General features: G+C 44.1%; 1 protein-coding gene across 5 annotated transcripts; it reads right to left on the bottom strand.

Annotated features, from left to right (window-relative positions):
• Window positions 1–836: 836 nt before the first annotated feature.
• On the bottom strand, window positions 837–6,077 carry LOC129598898 (uncharacterized). Of its 5 annotated transcripts, none has more exons than XR_008691836.1 (5): window positions 5,949–6,069; window positions 5,184–5,851; window positions 2,972–3,811; window positions 1,620–2,737; window positions 837–1,430 (listed from the first exon to the last, which is right to left on the bottom strand). XR_008691836.1 is itself a non-coding variant. In XM_055496984.1 (5 exons), the coding sequence occupies exons 4-5, from the start codon at window positions 3,755–3,757 to the stop codon at window positions 2,390–2,392; spliced, it is 1,134 nt and encodes a 377-aa protein (XP_055352959.1). In that variant the 5' UTR covers window positions 3,758–3,811; window positions 5,184–5,727; window positions 5,787–5,851; window positions 5,949–6,069; the 3' UTR covers window positions 837–2,389. The 5 variants fall into 5 exon arrangements, 3 of the variants coding, with proteins under 3 accessions (XP_055352959.1, XP_055352958.1, XP_055352960.1); XR_008691835.1 differs by having other exon boundaries at window positions 837–1,478; XM_055496984.1 differs by having other exon boundaries at window positions 837–2,737; window positions 5,184–5,727; window positions 5,787–5,851.
• Window positions 6,078–15,213: the final 9,136 nt, after the last annotated feature.

Below are 15,213 nucleotides of genomic sequence, written 5' to 3' on the forward strand. Positions count from 1 at the left end.
CATGCCAAACAATTGCGGGCGTGATAAAAAAATGTGATGAGTGATGGGACGGTGATGTGATGGGATGAATTTTTATTGTTAAAAATGAAAGGTCAAAATCCGTTACCTAAACTATAGCTCTTCGACAGTGCATACATTTTTAGCAACATTTTTAACAAATTCTGTGTTAGAAATTTAGAGTTTAGAAACGAGAAATGCGAAAAGATGCAAAAGCATACTTTGAATGACTTGGTTCGCCTCTGGTTTGGTTTGATTTAATTTTAAAATACACGTATTTGCAAAAACTTGTAGCAATTTAATACCGTCTTTGTGATTTAGCGGTATTTGATTTTGTGAATTATCTGGCAAAGTGGCCGGAAATTGCGATGCTGAAGCGACCGTTGAGGAAGATGTTCATAAGATACTTGACGTAATACACCAGCGGCTTCTTACTTTTTGCGAACCGCTGCAAAACTGCGAGAACCATAAGACTTCGTTGCTTGCAGCTTTTGACTTTGGACGGTTGTCAACTTGTTGTAGTTTAATTAGTTGCGTCGGTTTTTTCCACGTTTTGAAAGGTATCTTTCTTGAAAACAGTTAGCATAAAATTTTGAATTTTTTGTTATGAAAAATGTGTCCGAAATTATTCAATAAATTAATAATCTATCCCACCAATCACATCACTTCCTGTTCACATTCCCATCACATCCCACCTCCAAAACCTTGGTGGGATGACAACCCTAACTGGAACCCGTTTTAACTGCACATTTACGGATTCTGATCTGGTAAGGCATTACCTTTTTGAATAGAAAACATTAAACAGGCCTCCTACAATGGACACCATAAATGTGGTTACACTGGTCAATCGGTCCGCTGACCGACAATTTAATAGCCAAGACCAACAAAAAACAAACAGAAACACAACCACTGCAACAATAATTTAGCCGCATAGACTCAAATAGTAAATCTTTAGTCACCGATCGTGAAATCACTGTACTGCTAATACTTTGTTCGCGCTCCACCGTTATAGATACACTGATTAATTCGATCTCCCATTGAATCAATCAAACTTTTACAGTATTCGGCTGTACAGATGTCATCCCAAGCATCTCTAATAAAGATATCCATTTCTGCCACATTTTTGGGCAACCTCTGAGCGATGTGGTTCTTCATTCTGCCCCACAGGTTTTCGATGGGGTTTAAGTCAGGAGATCTTGCAGGCCACGGCATCACATTCACTCCTTCAGTGCCGAAGAATTTGTTCATGACGTTTGATTTGTGACAGGGCGCGTTGTCCTGCTGATAGATCATGTCGCGGCCATTCTCGTCCAGGGAAGGCAGGAGCTCGTCGAAGAGTACGTCTTCATATTTTTGGGAATTCATCGTGCCTTGAAAGCGGACCAACGACACGGGACCAGCTGCGCAGATAGCGCCCCAGACAGCGATTCCCCCTTTATTTTGCAGCGACTTTTTCACTTGAAGATTATTTGCAAATCTGTCTTCTCCGCGAAATAAAAATTTTTAAGTTGATAAATTGCAGAATTTTGTTTTGTTTGCAATTGTTTTCCGTTAAAAATTGACGCGTTTAAAAAAGTTAAATTATTTGGATTTTTTCTGAATTCCGTATTGTGCATACGTACCTCAACTCGGCCTCCTGACAGTTTAAAGGTGCATTCATCTGAGAAGATGACAGAGTTGAAAAACGCGGGATCACTCAGCAGCTGCTCTCTCTTCCAGAGACACCAGTACACTCTGTCGTCCAGACTCGTCCTTAATCTTATGCTTCGGCGTCAGCTCGTCTGCCACGGCTTTACTTCGTCGCGCGCCAGCTTCGTGCAGTCTTCGGAGCAGAGTGCTGTAGGACAACTGCATAAGGGCTGCTGCTTTTACGCCGCTCATGGTGCGATTTTCTTTAAGAAACTGGACAACAATTTCATCTTGCTCTTTCGTCGTTTTCTTCGGTCGTCCTCTTGAATTCTTTTGCTTGATCTCGCCAGTTAGTTGGTCGTAGTTGCGCAGAATCTTGGCTACCCACTGGTGCGACTTGTCAAACACTGATGCGACTTTTCTCACGCTCTTTTCTTTTGCATACAATCTGAAAACCGCTTTCACCAAATCTGCGTCAATATACTTTCCAGGTGCCATTTCACGGCATTCTGAATAAACAATATCCAAAACCGGAAGAAATGAAAAATTAAAGATTACAAAACGAAATAAAGGGAGCTGAAACACGAACAGCAGAAGGCCGACAAGAATTCTTATTTTTTAGCCGGCGGCCGATGGCCAGCCGGAAGTGGCTGTGCCCGAACAGACAAGCGCTCGGTTGCGCGCTAATTGAGTGTAACCACATTTATGGTGTCCACTGTACTACGCGTTAGTGGTTCACATCAACCGGCAGTCAATCTGATCCTCATTGGCAGTCGGAGTCGGTGCTGTCATTTGGCTCAGCGTCGGAACGGTAATCATGATCCAAGTCGGAGGAGCTGCTGGAATCGGACTCCTGGCTATCGTCGGAATTGGATTCGGTGCTGCCATCGGAGTCGGAACTGTCTTCGGAATCGGAGCTGCCGTCGGAATACTCCCTAGCGGCATCCAAAGGTGTTCGACTCCATTTCTGCACGTAGCGCCACAAGGCATGAAAACACAGTGTGTTCAGCCTGCGAACGTCCATACTGGCTAAAGCGTCCTGTGTCCAGGTGTTGCCACGGTAGTGTGCAGAGGGACGTGGATCGCACGATTGATGATCTTTCAGTACCTGCTTATTAAAAAAATCATCACGTTAGGAAAATAGATACAATGAAACAAAACCATTAGAAAACACTGCAGTCATGTGCATAATTCGTATTAACACCCCATTAATCACAACTTTGGCACCATGTGCCGGGTCATGTCTCTTAAGCCGGTGTGGAATTGTAATTATAACTCACTGAATTCCTTAGACGACGCACTCTCGGTGACATATGCCTGTACCGTAATAAGGACCCGCAAATACCTTTTGGATTTTCCTGGCTTTTGCATTCTTGTCTGTACAACTGGTTATCCACTGGGCAATGCGATTCATATCTAACGGCAGTCCCCCGCAGCACAGGTGCTGCTCAAATATATCCCAAAAGTGTGCTCCTTCCACATTTCCCAGAATGAAAACCGCAAGCGGAAAATAGAATTTCAATAAAACCGCACCGTTATTTCTTTCGCATCTCAAGGAATAGTTTTTCCAAATCAACCGGCCACAACAGGTCGCCAATTTGGAGTAAAACGCAGCTATCGTGGCAAAAACCACCTTCAACCTCAACGGCCCGGGCTCCCCCTGATCGATGAGCAGGGATCGGTTGTGCACGATCAAACAGTCGATGCGAATGCCGCCCTCATTCAAGACCTTCTTAATCAACTTCACAGCTTCATCGGCGTTTTTCACATCGTCACGATTGTCGCATTCCCATTCAGCAGCTCGAATGCAAATGATTCGCGCTGCGGGAGTAATGTGCTTAAAGATGCAACTGTACGTGGCATAATTACCGTTCCATTTCTTTACGAGCCGCGGTGAGAAAGGTGGATGCTCCAGCGATATATGTACAACGTGGCACATCTCAGCCGATGTGAGAATGGCGTCCCATAGTTGACAAATCCGCCGGCAGCGCTGTCGTTCGATGGTGTCCAGTGACCGAAAGATTTCCTTTAAGAGTTCTATGGGCAGGGCCGTACCATGCCAATCCGCATTCAGTCCGTCTTCCCGATGTGATTCACTCGCTACTTTTCGGAGGCGGCAACAGTCATCCATGAAGAATTTGCCAAGATGAACGAGTTTACATCTTTTTCTTTGAAAAAATTCCGCCTACGGAAAAAAGAAATGTCAGTACCTGTCAATCTGACCTTTTCAACTGTGGCTAATAAAAACGTTTTAATAACTCTTTAATTCGTTGGCCATCGCAAAACTGCCGGCCCGGCAGTTTTGCGATGCAGTTCAGAGCCGGCTCTGAACCGGGCAATTGTTGGACAGTGACGCACGTTAGTAACAAACTGTACTCGTATTACTGGATTTTCGACCACTATTCGAGACCCACATCGACATCGACCGTGTACTATTTTTTTTAAGCCAAACCTGACCACGTTTTAATGATCAGCGAATTTTCTGATGCAGAAAATCTTTTTCAAAATTTTTTTCCGAACAAAAAAATTCTGACTGCCAGCCCCCTAGGCCCCCCCACAGTACCGTGGGCGGTAGCAATGGAATCAAGCAAAAATTTTATTTTTTTACACAGTTTCTAGGTAACTTAATAAATATGTAATAACGCTGAATTCGAATTTGATGTAAAAAAACTGATATGAGCAGTGTGGAGCAACCTTTTGCTGAGAAGGATGTCAGTAATCGTTCTTACACATCAATTGTGTAAGTACCTGGTTGTTTTACGTTAATTTTTTTATACTCAGCTCATACCATATTTTTAACATTAAATTCGAATTCAGCGTTATTAATTTAACTAAAAACTGTGTAGAAAAGACGAAAATCAAATTTTTGCCCCTGATCTCATTGCTATTGCTACCGCCCAGGGTATTGTGGGGGCCAAGGGGCTGGCAGTCAGAATTTTGTTATTCCGAAAAAAATTTAAAAAAATGTTTTCTAGATCAGAAAAATTTGCTGATTATTAAAACGTGGTCAGATTTGGCTTAAAAAATAGTAGATGGTCGAAGGGGGTCTCGAATAGCCCCTGTCGGCTTGTGAAGCTGAAGGCAAGAGGAGGGAAAGGAGCACAGCCATGACGGGTTCAACAATGCAGGGAAAGTGTCCACCAACAAAAATATATAGACGCGTGTGAATTCACGGAAATTTTCGCTTGCCCGCGCTCCCGAACTCTTTCAGGATTGTATTATGAGTTTGTACTAATGTACCCCCAATAATTACACACTGGCACGAAAACCGGTTGCGCTACCGAAATGAGTTGCGAAGTTCTGGGCGAACAGCCTGCACTCCAGGTCGGTGGCTTACCCCAGTAGGAATATAACAACTCCATTTACGACGGAACCACCTTGATGACATTGGAAGAAGGGGGCTGGAGAGGCCAGGGAGATAACGCGAAAATGTGCAAGAGTGCCACTGAAAACCTTCCACGGCCGCAGATGCAATACTCGCACATTGATGTTTTTTCGCTCACCCCCCCCCTAAAAATCCGCCTAAAGTGAAAACTCAAGTTACGACAACGACTTACAATCGTAGCATCCCCTAAAGGATTTCCGGCACCCAGGCTGCATGTAGTGCATCTTCTGGCTGCGAACGTACGTAAATCGCACACGAAACTTTCGCTCAATTTGGCGGAGTAATTCCACGGCTAAGCAGTGTTGCAGAATCCAGTATCCGTCCGGCACACTACATGTCCCCATGACGAAATCACCCGGCAGAAAACGCTTATGCGGCAGTCGTTTTTCCGAAAGCGTCCGACGAATCTGTTTATCGGGAAGCAATTCGCGAAACCGCTGTCCATTCATTAATACCTCCACCAGCGTATGGTCCCATAAGTTCTCGAAAGGATTGACGAGAATTCTGCCGAGATACCATTTCCATGTGCCACCCGGATGATCGAATAATAGCACCTCCACAGTAGCTCCTCGGCGCCGTCCCCAGGGGGGAGGTGTGGAGCAACTAATTACCTTCCCGTAGTCAACTGCCACTGACTGCTGTGCGGGGCATCCAAAGTCGATGATCAAACGCGGGGGAATGCTTGCGGATTCTTCCAGGCCAACGATATGGCCATGCTGCAACAGACCGTCGACTTCAACATCCACAGCATCCCATGCATACACAGACCGCGTACCGTCTTCGTAGATATACATGAGAGACTTTCTCTGGCTGCAACGCAGGATAAAGGTTTCAGCAAAACTGCAAAAGTGTTAAACTGCAACTTGCAAGCACATACGTTATACGTAACAGTTAGTCTAGATTAAGACATTTGCAGTGTCTGGCACTAGTACTTTACCTGTAAAACTCAGTTGTAAAGAAATTTAACGAAATGTCCCGTTAAAGAGGTTGAATAGATTAACAGAATCATTTTCACTACTATTTACTCGAGAAATTAGTGGCAGTTGGCAATATAGTAAACAGAGAGGACGTGGACGAAATACGTTTTCAGAATTCTTTCTGCGCACAAGTGTGCTATCTACTATAGTACGTATCTACTGCTATGCCTATGCCACGCTATGGCACTATGGCAGTATGCCGCAAGGCCCGCAACATGCATGCGCTTTCGAGATCGACTTCCGATGAGTCACCTCTCAGCATAACAGTCGTACGCAATAATACTACTACGTCGCTGTGGTTGAGTCGTGTCTGCTGTGAGTGTGAGTACACTGGTACACAGCAGCGAGCGTGTTGTGCCGGTAGAAACTAAAATTAATGATAAAACACATCTTGCGTATTCTTATTAATTACTTACCGCCTGGTTGAACAAAGTTTCGGTTTGGTTATTAAAGCACGCCGGGTCAGTCCCAGGCTCACTTGGTATCATGTCAGTTTCATCCGAATGATCAATACTTATAACAGAAAAAGGGAAATTTAAACAATATCGTACAAAAGTGTGACATTTTATTAAAATTATTTTTTAAAAAAGTTATGAGACAAGATGGTTTCCGGAAAACAAAATTCTGAATCACTATGTCCATTTTTAATTGAAAAACTGCAGTTATTCGACAAATTTCAGTAAAGTAAGTGGCATGACTGGCATTATTACAGTGTTGCAGGTAGAAAGCTAAGGCGTTTCCTTTTTTCATGCAAAAAAACTTCAAACCTTGGCTGAAAAGCGTTGGCTGCTCACTAATGCAGCGGCATTCGAAACGTGGTATGATGCGCTTGGTAAAGCAAAATTCCAGCAGCCCTTCAGTTGTCCAGAGGAGTGGATTCGAAGCATCGAGCCAAGTTTGTGGAAAAGCCAGACTGATTAACGAAAGAAAGGTACAAAAATTATATGGAAACTAGTGCGATATTTGTTACTTAATTTTATATTTTATTTTTAGGTTCTGTTGAGCGTTCGTTCGATTTAGTGGATGTTGATTCCGACGAATGATCACCGGTAAGGTTTGGGTTTTTATCGTGACTAACACAATATCAGTTTTGCATATTCACATTTCACAGCAGACAAAGAAGAGCGGTTCCAGCACTACTGGATGAAGCAATTGTTTGCCGCACTGGAATCCGTCAGTTGGTTTTGCTTATTCCTTTTTAGTTGTTAGCTTCAAGACCAAAATAAATCGACTTAGCCAAGACGCCGCTTACCACTGTTTTATTTGCATCGTTGCGTTATTATGAGGCGCGTTTGTGCTTAAGAACATGATGACAAAACGTGTAATGGCAAATTATTAGAATGCTGTTTTAAACTTAATCAGTGCTATAATTTATCATTGCGATCGATGTTTGTTCACAATTCTTACCACAAGACGGATTCAGAAATAACACAAGGAATTACCCACGCAATTTGCTAGCGGTCACGTTTTGATGCCATGTTAGCAAAATGCCGGGTATAAAGTGTATTCGCTACGTGAGGTGTGCAGTTTGTCTTTTGGCTTATCACTTTGATTTGGCTGTCTTACAAACGCGCCAAAACAGCTATTTATTAAAAAATTCTTCGTTTAACTAATTTCCGGAAAAAAAAACATGGAAGACAATCGATTGACCTTTGAAACGAAATTTGGCATTGATGCTTTTATTTGTCCGCGACTGTTACAAGAAATTCCCGTTTGTAGAGCGACCTTCCTGTCGCACTGAACTGATCCAGGTAAAAAACTAATAAGTAATGGAAATAATTTACTGAAGCAGATTATTCAGTTTTAGTTCGCCAAAACATTTTCATTCTTTTCCAGGCTATTGATATGCTTTCCTCCGATCAGCCGGCTACAGACACAGAACGTCATCTCGAGGAATATTTTCCCTTGTGCGACACTGAGTATGACGAGCGTGAATCCTTGGTCTCCTCCGCCTGCCATGAAATATTGCCCTTTGAAGTGCAAATATCGAAACGGTTCCCGAGGCTCCTCGACTTTTGTTGCCAACTCATAAACCGCCCACAAAGGCCACGGTGTTTGAATCAGATGGCACCTCACGAAATGTCGTTGTGATACAGAAAACGTGCAGAGGATGCCGTTTTATTTTTGGATACGAATGCACCTTTAGCGACTCGAAGACGACAACTTGATTATTTTAAGACACAAGGGATACAAGCAGTACATTAACAGCCAGCGTCCGTGCAGTGACACTGGCACTGGCTATAAAGCAGAATAATGGTGGAACAAGAAGGGTACGAGGACGGTACAGTGGATGGTTTAGGATACAGCGTCGGTACAGTAGGTACGAATAGGACACAATGTCGTTACACGGGTTAGAGGCGTACACAGTGGATACAGATTGGGTACAAGCTTGTCCGGTAATTTCCTACGTAAAGGTACAGCTAGCGCGAAATTTGCGCTTATAACGAGGCCACTGCACTACGTTTATCAAATTTCCTAAATGCGCTCCGTAGGCAGATTGTCGCTTACTGCACCGACCATTTTCTAGCCACCTTCCGCCAGGCAGTTACTATTATCCTCATACAATTGTATGGCGTGTACCAAGCCACCAGCCAGTCAAATGCAAGTTACGTGTTTAAACAGTGTGGCGTGGCGCGCCGTAGTGTGAAGTTTGGCGTAACACGCAAATTTGTGTAGATCGCTGTATTGATTCGTCAGAAATTACCGGACAAGCTTGTACAGTGTCGGTATAGTGGTTACACTTAGGATACAGTGGATACAGTGTCGGTACAGCGGATACAGTGCAGACACAGATTGTACAGTGTCGGTACACCGGGAACAAGGCAGATACAGTGGATAGAGATTGGGTACAGTGTCGGTACAGTGGGTACGAATAGGATACAGTGTTGGTACAGAGGATACAGTGTCGGTACGGATAAGTTGAGAAGCCCTAACTCGTGCCATCTCTCTCACCCACGGCGAATCAAAGAGAAACTTCCAACTTTGCAAAAATGTAACACCAGGGCCGCCGAGCAAGGGCTTTCTTGGTTTCGTCGGTTCGAGGCTGTTCTAAATCACATTCCAAGAAATCGTCAGTTGTTCTACGTCAACAGACTGATTTATCGACGAAATCAGTCCTTGACCACCGGAAGTTATGCCTGGGATGACGGATCTTGTGTCGACGAAGTTAACGCTACAGTTTAATCGAAGCCGGCTTGAAACTTTAGTTACTTTTGGAAGGGCTTTAACATCTTGTGTGTTAACGTTTTCCTCGCTTTAATGTGCTAATTGTAGTTCGTTCGGTAATCGGGTAATGCATGTTTACTATTTCTCAAGTCGGTATTTCAATTTGTTGATTTGCTTGAATTTTCTCGTGTTACTCGGTCAAATTGTCCATCAAGGCATGCTGACGTCAGTCTATAAGTAGTCCATTCGTCAATAATAACAAACTGACCGTCGTTAATCGTTACATGGTAAACCATCCCTCGTTTATGGAAACAACTGCTGTTATTTTCTGTCAATACGTCAATATTGACATATCGACCGGCGCAAAAGGGAATAGAGTCGAGGTGATAGGCGAGCTCCCATTTAATCTTCGTCAATATGTCAATATTGACAGATTGACTCAGACGAGCGCGCGCTGTCTTTAAAAAAATAAAACAAACGTGCTACAAAACTCGCCACTACTGAACTCTAAAACGTCAAAGGTCATGGGACCACGTAGGGTACATATATGAAACAGTGAAATGAGCAACAGATTAATAACAGCGAAAACCCGGTTTAAGTTGACATTAAGTCATTAACTATTTCTGTTTGCCCACTGCACACTAGCTGTACTTATATAGTAAGCTTACTTCATAAGCTCAAGCGGTATGGCAACAAGACAGTGCAAGAATAATAAGTTGATGCAGTTACTCGAGTACGTGTGTCGACAGTTCACATCGTTCGGTTGTCTACTGATCCACTTTGAAATCCAAGCTATCCTAGAAATCGGAGTCGGTGCTGTCATCAGACTCGAAGCGGGAGCTTTCGTTGGAATTAATCTGGCTGTCTTCGGAATCGGGGCTTTCGGTAGAATCAGAGTTAGAGAGGAAGCTGCCGTCGGAATCGGACTGCCCGTTGTCTTCGGAAGCGGAACTGCCGTTAGATTCGGAGCCATGGTTAGATTCGGAACCGGAGCTGTCTTCGGAATCGGGACCCTCGCTGGAGTCCGTAGCGTCATATAAAGGTGCTCGATCCCATTTCTGCACATAGTGCAACAAGACATGTAAGCACAACGTGTTCAGCTTGCGGACGTCCACGCTGGCAACAGCGCCCACTGTCCACGGATCTTCCCGTAAATTTGCAGAGGGACGCGGATCGCACGATTGAAGATCGTTCAGAATCTGATGTCAAAAAGTCAATAACATTAGGAAGAGAAGACACAAAGCTGTCCGAACAGACCGCAGCCGTTTTACGATATAGAAGTCGGATCAACAGTGGAAAAACATCATTTTATTAGTGCCTCACTGCCTTCCGTCTTCCGAGCTTTGGTGCATGTAGTGATAAATTCATCAAAATTTGTACAAATATAGACCATTTTGGACCGAATTTGAAAATATGTCATCGGGAGCAAATTGTTGTTGTGTGCTTCATATCTCCCGTATCGTTCACGTTCAAGCAATTTCAGGACCATGTAAATATTGTTTAGGCTCTAAAATGACGTACTAATAAAAACTGAAAATAATAATAAATACTATTAAAACAAAATATACCAATATAAAGTACCAATAACGATAAAAGGACGTAGTAATTAAAAACAAAAAAGGGTTGGGGTTCACGAACGCGACAGTTGAAGTGGACTCGCGCGAAAATGATACCCTATGAGGCCACAGCTACTTCTCTTGAAATATATTTTATTTTAAAACCAGTTTTGCAAAAAATCTATGAGATACCAAAATGCGAAGCTCAGATATGAAGATTAAACATAAGAAAAACTTTTGGCGAATTGCCATGTGCAGCACATAAAACCTTGTAAATACAGTACCTTTTGGATTCTCCTGGTTTCGCACTCCTGTCGGTGCACCTGGCTGTCCACTGGGCGATGCGGTCCATATCTAACGCCGGGTCCCCGCAGCGCAGGTGTTGCTCAAATATATCCCAAATCTGTGCTTCTCCCACATTTTCTAGAACGAACACTGAAACCGGAACGCGGAATTCCAGCACTTTCGCACCGCTGCTGTTTTCGCATTTCAGGGAATATTTTTTCCAAATCAAGCGGTCACAGAAGGTCGCTAGCTTGGAATGTAACGCAGCTATGGCGGCAAAAACCATGCTCAACTTCAGTGGACTGGGTTCACCCTGGTCGATGGTCAGTGATCGGTGGTGGTGATCAAACGCTCGATGCGAAAGCCGGCTTCGTTCAAAACTTTCTGAATGCACGCCATCGCTTCATCGGCGTCTCTCAAATTCTGATCGTCGCAGTCTTTTTTAGCATCTTGAAGGCAGATGGTTCGCGTTGCTGGTGAAATGTGCTTAAAAATGCAACCGTATGCGGCATAACAACCGTTCCATTTCTTCGCGAGCCGCGGTGAGGAAGGTGGACGCTTGTGCGATACACGTACAACTTTGCACACCTCCGCCGAAATTTGAATGGCGTCCCACAGTTGACAGCTGCGTCGACAGCGCTGTTGATCGATGGTGTCCAGTGACTGGAATACCTCTTTGAAGAGTTCCGTGGGCAATGCCCAACCGCGCCAGTCAGTACCGAACTGCATTTTCCTGTCCGGCCCTCCAAGGCAACGAGAATCAGCCGACAAGCATTTGCCACTGCGTACGAATTCTCGCCTTTTCCTTTCCAAAACGTTCGCCTGTGGTGAGAAACGTAAACATAGGAAACCTGAGTTATTTTATCCGCTCCCAATCACAAATAACGCTCAATTGTTTTTGCCTATTCCAAACCACCGGCTTTGACCATAAAAAATTGGGTGTTTACACATGTCAAATCCATTTTCTCATTTTTTGGATCATATTGTGCCTGAGCATCTAAATAATCGGACAAGAAAAGGAAGCACGGCAGACGGGACTTAAGGAAGATGTCCCGATACAAAGTACCGAATTGTACGTCAGTGACGAACGGGAACTTTCGCTTCCTCGCATTCACGCACCTTTTTTCGTACTTCGGCATTTGTTAACAACGGGTCACTCTTACGGCACTTCGCATTTGTGACGCTTTACAAGATTCATTGCAAATTTGTTTTCGGTGCAGGTCGCAAAAAGTTTTCCGCAATACTACTTCTCTTTAGACACGAAATTTCTGCCCCCTCTTCCCTGTCAGAAAACCAGCCACCCCATAAGGCAATTCCCATTCAAAACTGAGTGTCGTGACAAAAACTTACGATCGTGGCATCGTCCAAAGGACTTTTGGCGTGCTGCTGTATATAGTGCATCTCTCGGCCGAGTACGCCGGTAAATCGCACACGAAACTTCCGCTCAACTCGGCGGAGCAGCTCCGACGTGAAGCGCTCCTTCAGAATCTAGTTTGGCACTCTGCACGTCCGCTTCACGAAATCCCCTGCTTGAAGGCGCTTACGCTGCATTATTTTGTCCGAGGGCCACCGGCGAATCTGTTCGTCGGGAAGCAGTTCGCGAAGAAGTTGCCCGCATAGCAGTATCTCCACCAGTGCTTGGTCGTATAAGTTGGCGAAAGAATGGATGAGGATGTTGCCGGGATACCAGGTCCATGGACGACCCGGGTGATCGAACAGCAGCACCTCCACAGCTTCCTGATGCGGTTGGAAGGATGAAGAGGTGGAGAAGGTAAATACCTTCGCATAGTCAACCAGCACCGACCGCTGTGACGGGCATCCGAAATCGATGATCAGGCGTGGCGAAATATTAGCAGACTCTTCCAGGCCAACGATATGGCCATGCTGGAACAGACCGTCGATTTCAACATCCACCGCATTCCATGCCTGTACAGACCGCGTACCGTCTTCGTAGAGATACATAGTGGACTTCTTTGGCTACGAAGCAGGCCACAATCTTTAGCAGAATCATCGAACTGCTTGACAATCAAGTACATACGCTGAATCAACAACTGTAATACTTAATGAAGCATAATCCGTAAAAGGAAAACTTGTTAAGAAGTAATTGTAGTTGTTGTTAAGAAGTTTAACCAGCTGACCCGTTACAGAATAATTGACTCCAACTGAAAATTTATTTGCTATTTGCTCCGCATGAGCTATTTGGTAGCTCCAAAAAGCGTCCAACTGAAAATACTGAGCCAGGTAAATAGTGACTTATGCCAAAAGAGAAGACCTGTGCGACTGTGCGGAATACTTCAGAAAAATCGATAGTGCTATTATTTTCTCCGCACTAGTGTGCTCTGCAATAGCAGGCATACGCTGATATTTTGCATCACAATTTTAATATTGAACGAGAGCGGCTGGAATTTACCGGCTCGTATGCAGCCGTCGAATCGTGTCTGTAGCCGGTCGAGTAGCGCATATTGAAGTGCTAAACAAGCAAAAAATATACGATAAGACTAAAACCCACCTTACGTATTTGTGTTAAAGAAAAGTGTGAAATACATACTTCTAGTGAACAATGTTGCATAGTGGATCAGAAATTAATACTACTGTAAAGTCCAAAAACAAATATGAGATCCTTTTGTGCCGGTCAAATTTAGTGTTTTGTAATCGTCCCGCTTTGTCGATTGTCCACTATCGATTATTCATGCAACGTCTGCCAACGTGGTCCAACAGTAGACTGCGAAAAGGTGTTACAACGCGCGCAACGAGGCACTTTTCTGTACTGAAACAGCCAAATTCATGATTGGCCATCTGCCTGCTGGTATTAACACTTGCACCTTGCGCATTTCCCAACGAAAGCCATCGACCGATATCTCAAACGAAAGAGAAACAAATTTCAAGAATTTTAATACCAAGCAATTTGTTTTTATGGGATCTAAGGAGAATCGACGCACCTAAAGTTTCTCGTAGACATAGCATAGGATTTGAATCCACGGTTTGGTCCTGTTTGGATTCAGTTTTCACACAGAAATCGTATGCTTTGTCTACGACAAACTAAAATGGCTCTTTAAAAAATTTTCTTTTACGTCTCATAAAGGATCACCTGTTTGGTACCAAAATTCTTGAAATTTTTTGCTCTTCGTTTGAGATATCGGTTGATAGTTTTCGTTGGGAAATGCGCAACGTGCAAGTGTTCAACTTCTTGTGTGACCGAATATAACAGGTTTTCGCAGTCCACTGTATAGCACAACAGTAACCGGCTCGCCGGCGCCGCCCACAATACGCGAACAATTATGTCCAGACAGTCCAGTGTAGTCGAAAGCGCAGTTGCGCTCGTTTCCTAATCATAGCTTCCTTCACTGAGACGCTGCACCAGCATGTGATATCGGAGACTCGATTTGTAGGAAGCAGCAAGATCACTGCTGTTAATCTTGATAAAAAGCGGCAGAATCTGTCGTGTCGATCTGCTATAAAATGGCAGCGAGTATAATGGCGGAGTATTCGTACTGCGTAGTGCGTATCGGTACATCCAACAACCTACGATAGCTCGTTTTCGTTTTCCAGATAAGTAGCCGAAATGCGGCACTGCATCCTTAGTCGCCCGCGACACCTTGGAATAGTATGGTACGTTAAACGTCTTTCCGGGTATAACCTACACGGTTGTGGCATCCCGCAGCACAGACCCGGCGTTTATTATAGAACGATAACACATGGTTTTCGATCGGTAAAACTGAAGGCAGTTCCTCCGGTTTCTCCGTGACTTTGGAAGCATTGGTCATATCTCCCTACCAGGCACGAAAGACAGGCCGGACATGTAGTGTGATTTTTCGTGCGGTAATTCTTTCGCCAACTGATCCACTCCTGTTAGAGGAAATCACTGCAGCATTTTGCATAAAAAGTCGTATTTCAATTTGTCGGGATAAAATTCTCCTGTGACCGATGGCCGATCGGCTTCGCATAAGAGATGCATAGAAAACCGGGTGTTTCGGTGTTTTTTTTAACTCTGCGTAGTATTATCATGACTCCGCATTCGGAACGGAACGTTTTCCGGTTTCATTCTACGAAGGCACTCCGGTTGCTCACTCGATGTGTGCGTGCTTGTTGGCTTTCTGTTCCCGTTGAGTCTGCACCTAAATCCCCCATTTTTGCCCCTAAGCAAACAGAACACCGTGTAGCAAGTTTGTTGGATTTGGCATTAACAGGGAACTTTTTTGCGTAATTCTTATTATTTTGG

Source organism: Paramacrobiotus metropolitanus, unplaced genomic scaffold, assembly GCF_019649055.1.
Source record: "Paramacrobiotus metropolitanus isolate TYO unplaced genomic scaffold, Prichtersi_v1.0 Parri_scaffold0000132, whole genome shotgun sequence".
NCBI lineage: Eukaryota > Metazoa > Tardigrada > Eutardigrada > Parachela > Macrobiotidae > Paramacrobiotus > Paramacrobiotus metropolitanus.

What these genes read in the sequence shown, in the direction of transcription:
- LOC129598898 (XM_055496983.1), bottom strand. Translation starts at nt 3,757, where the DNA reads ATGGATGACTGTTGCCGCCTCCGAAAAGTAGCGAGTGAATCACATCGG. An exon ending in AAGCCAGGAAAATCCAAAAG is followed by an intron (nt 2,738 to 2,971) that starts GTATTTGCGGGT and finishes TTTTTTAATAAG; the next exon opens with CAGGTACTGAAAGATCATCA.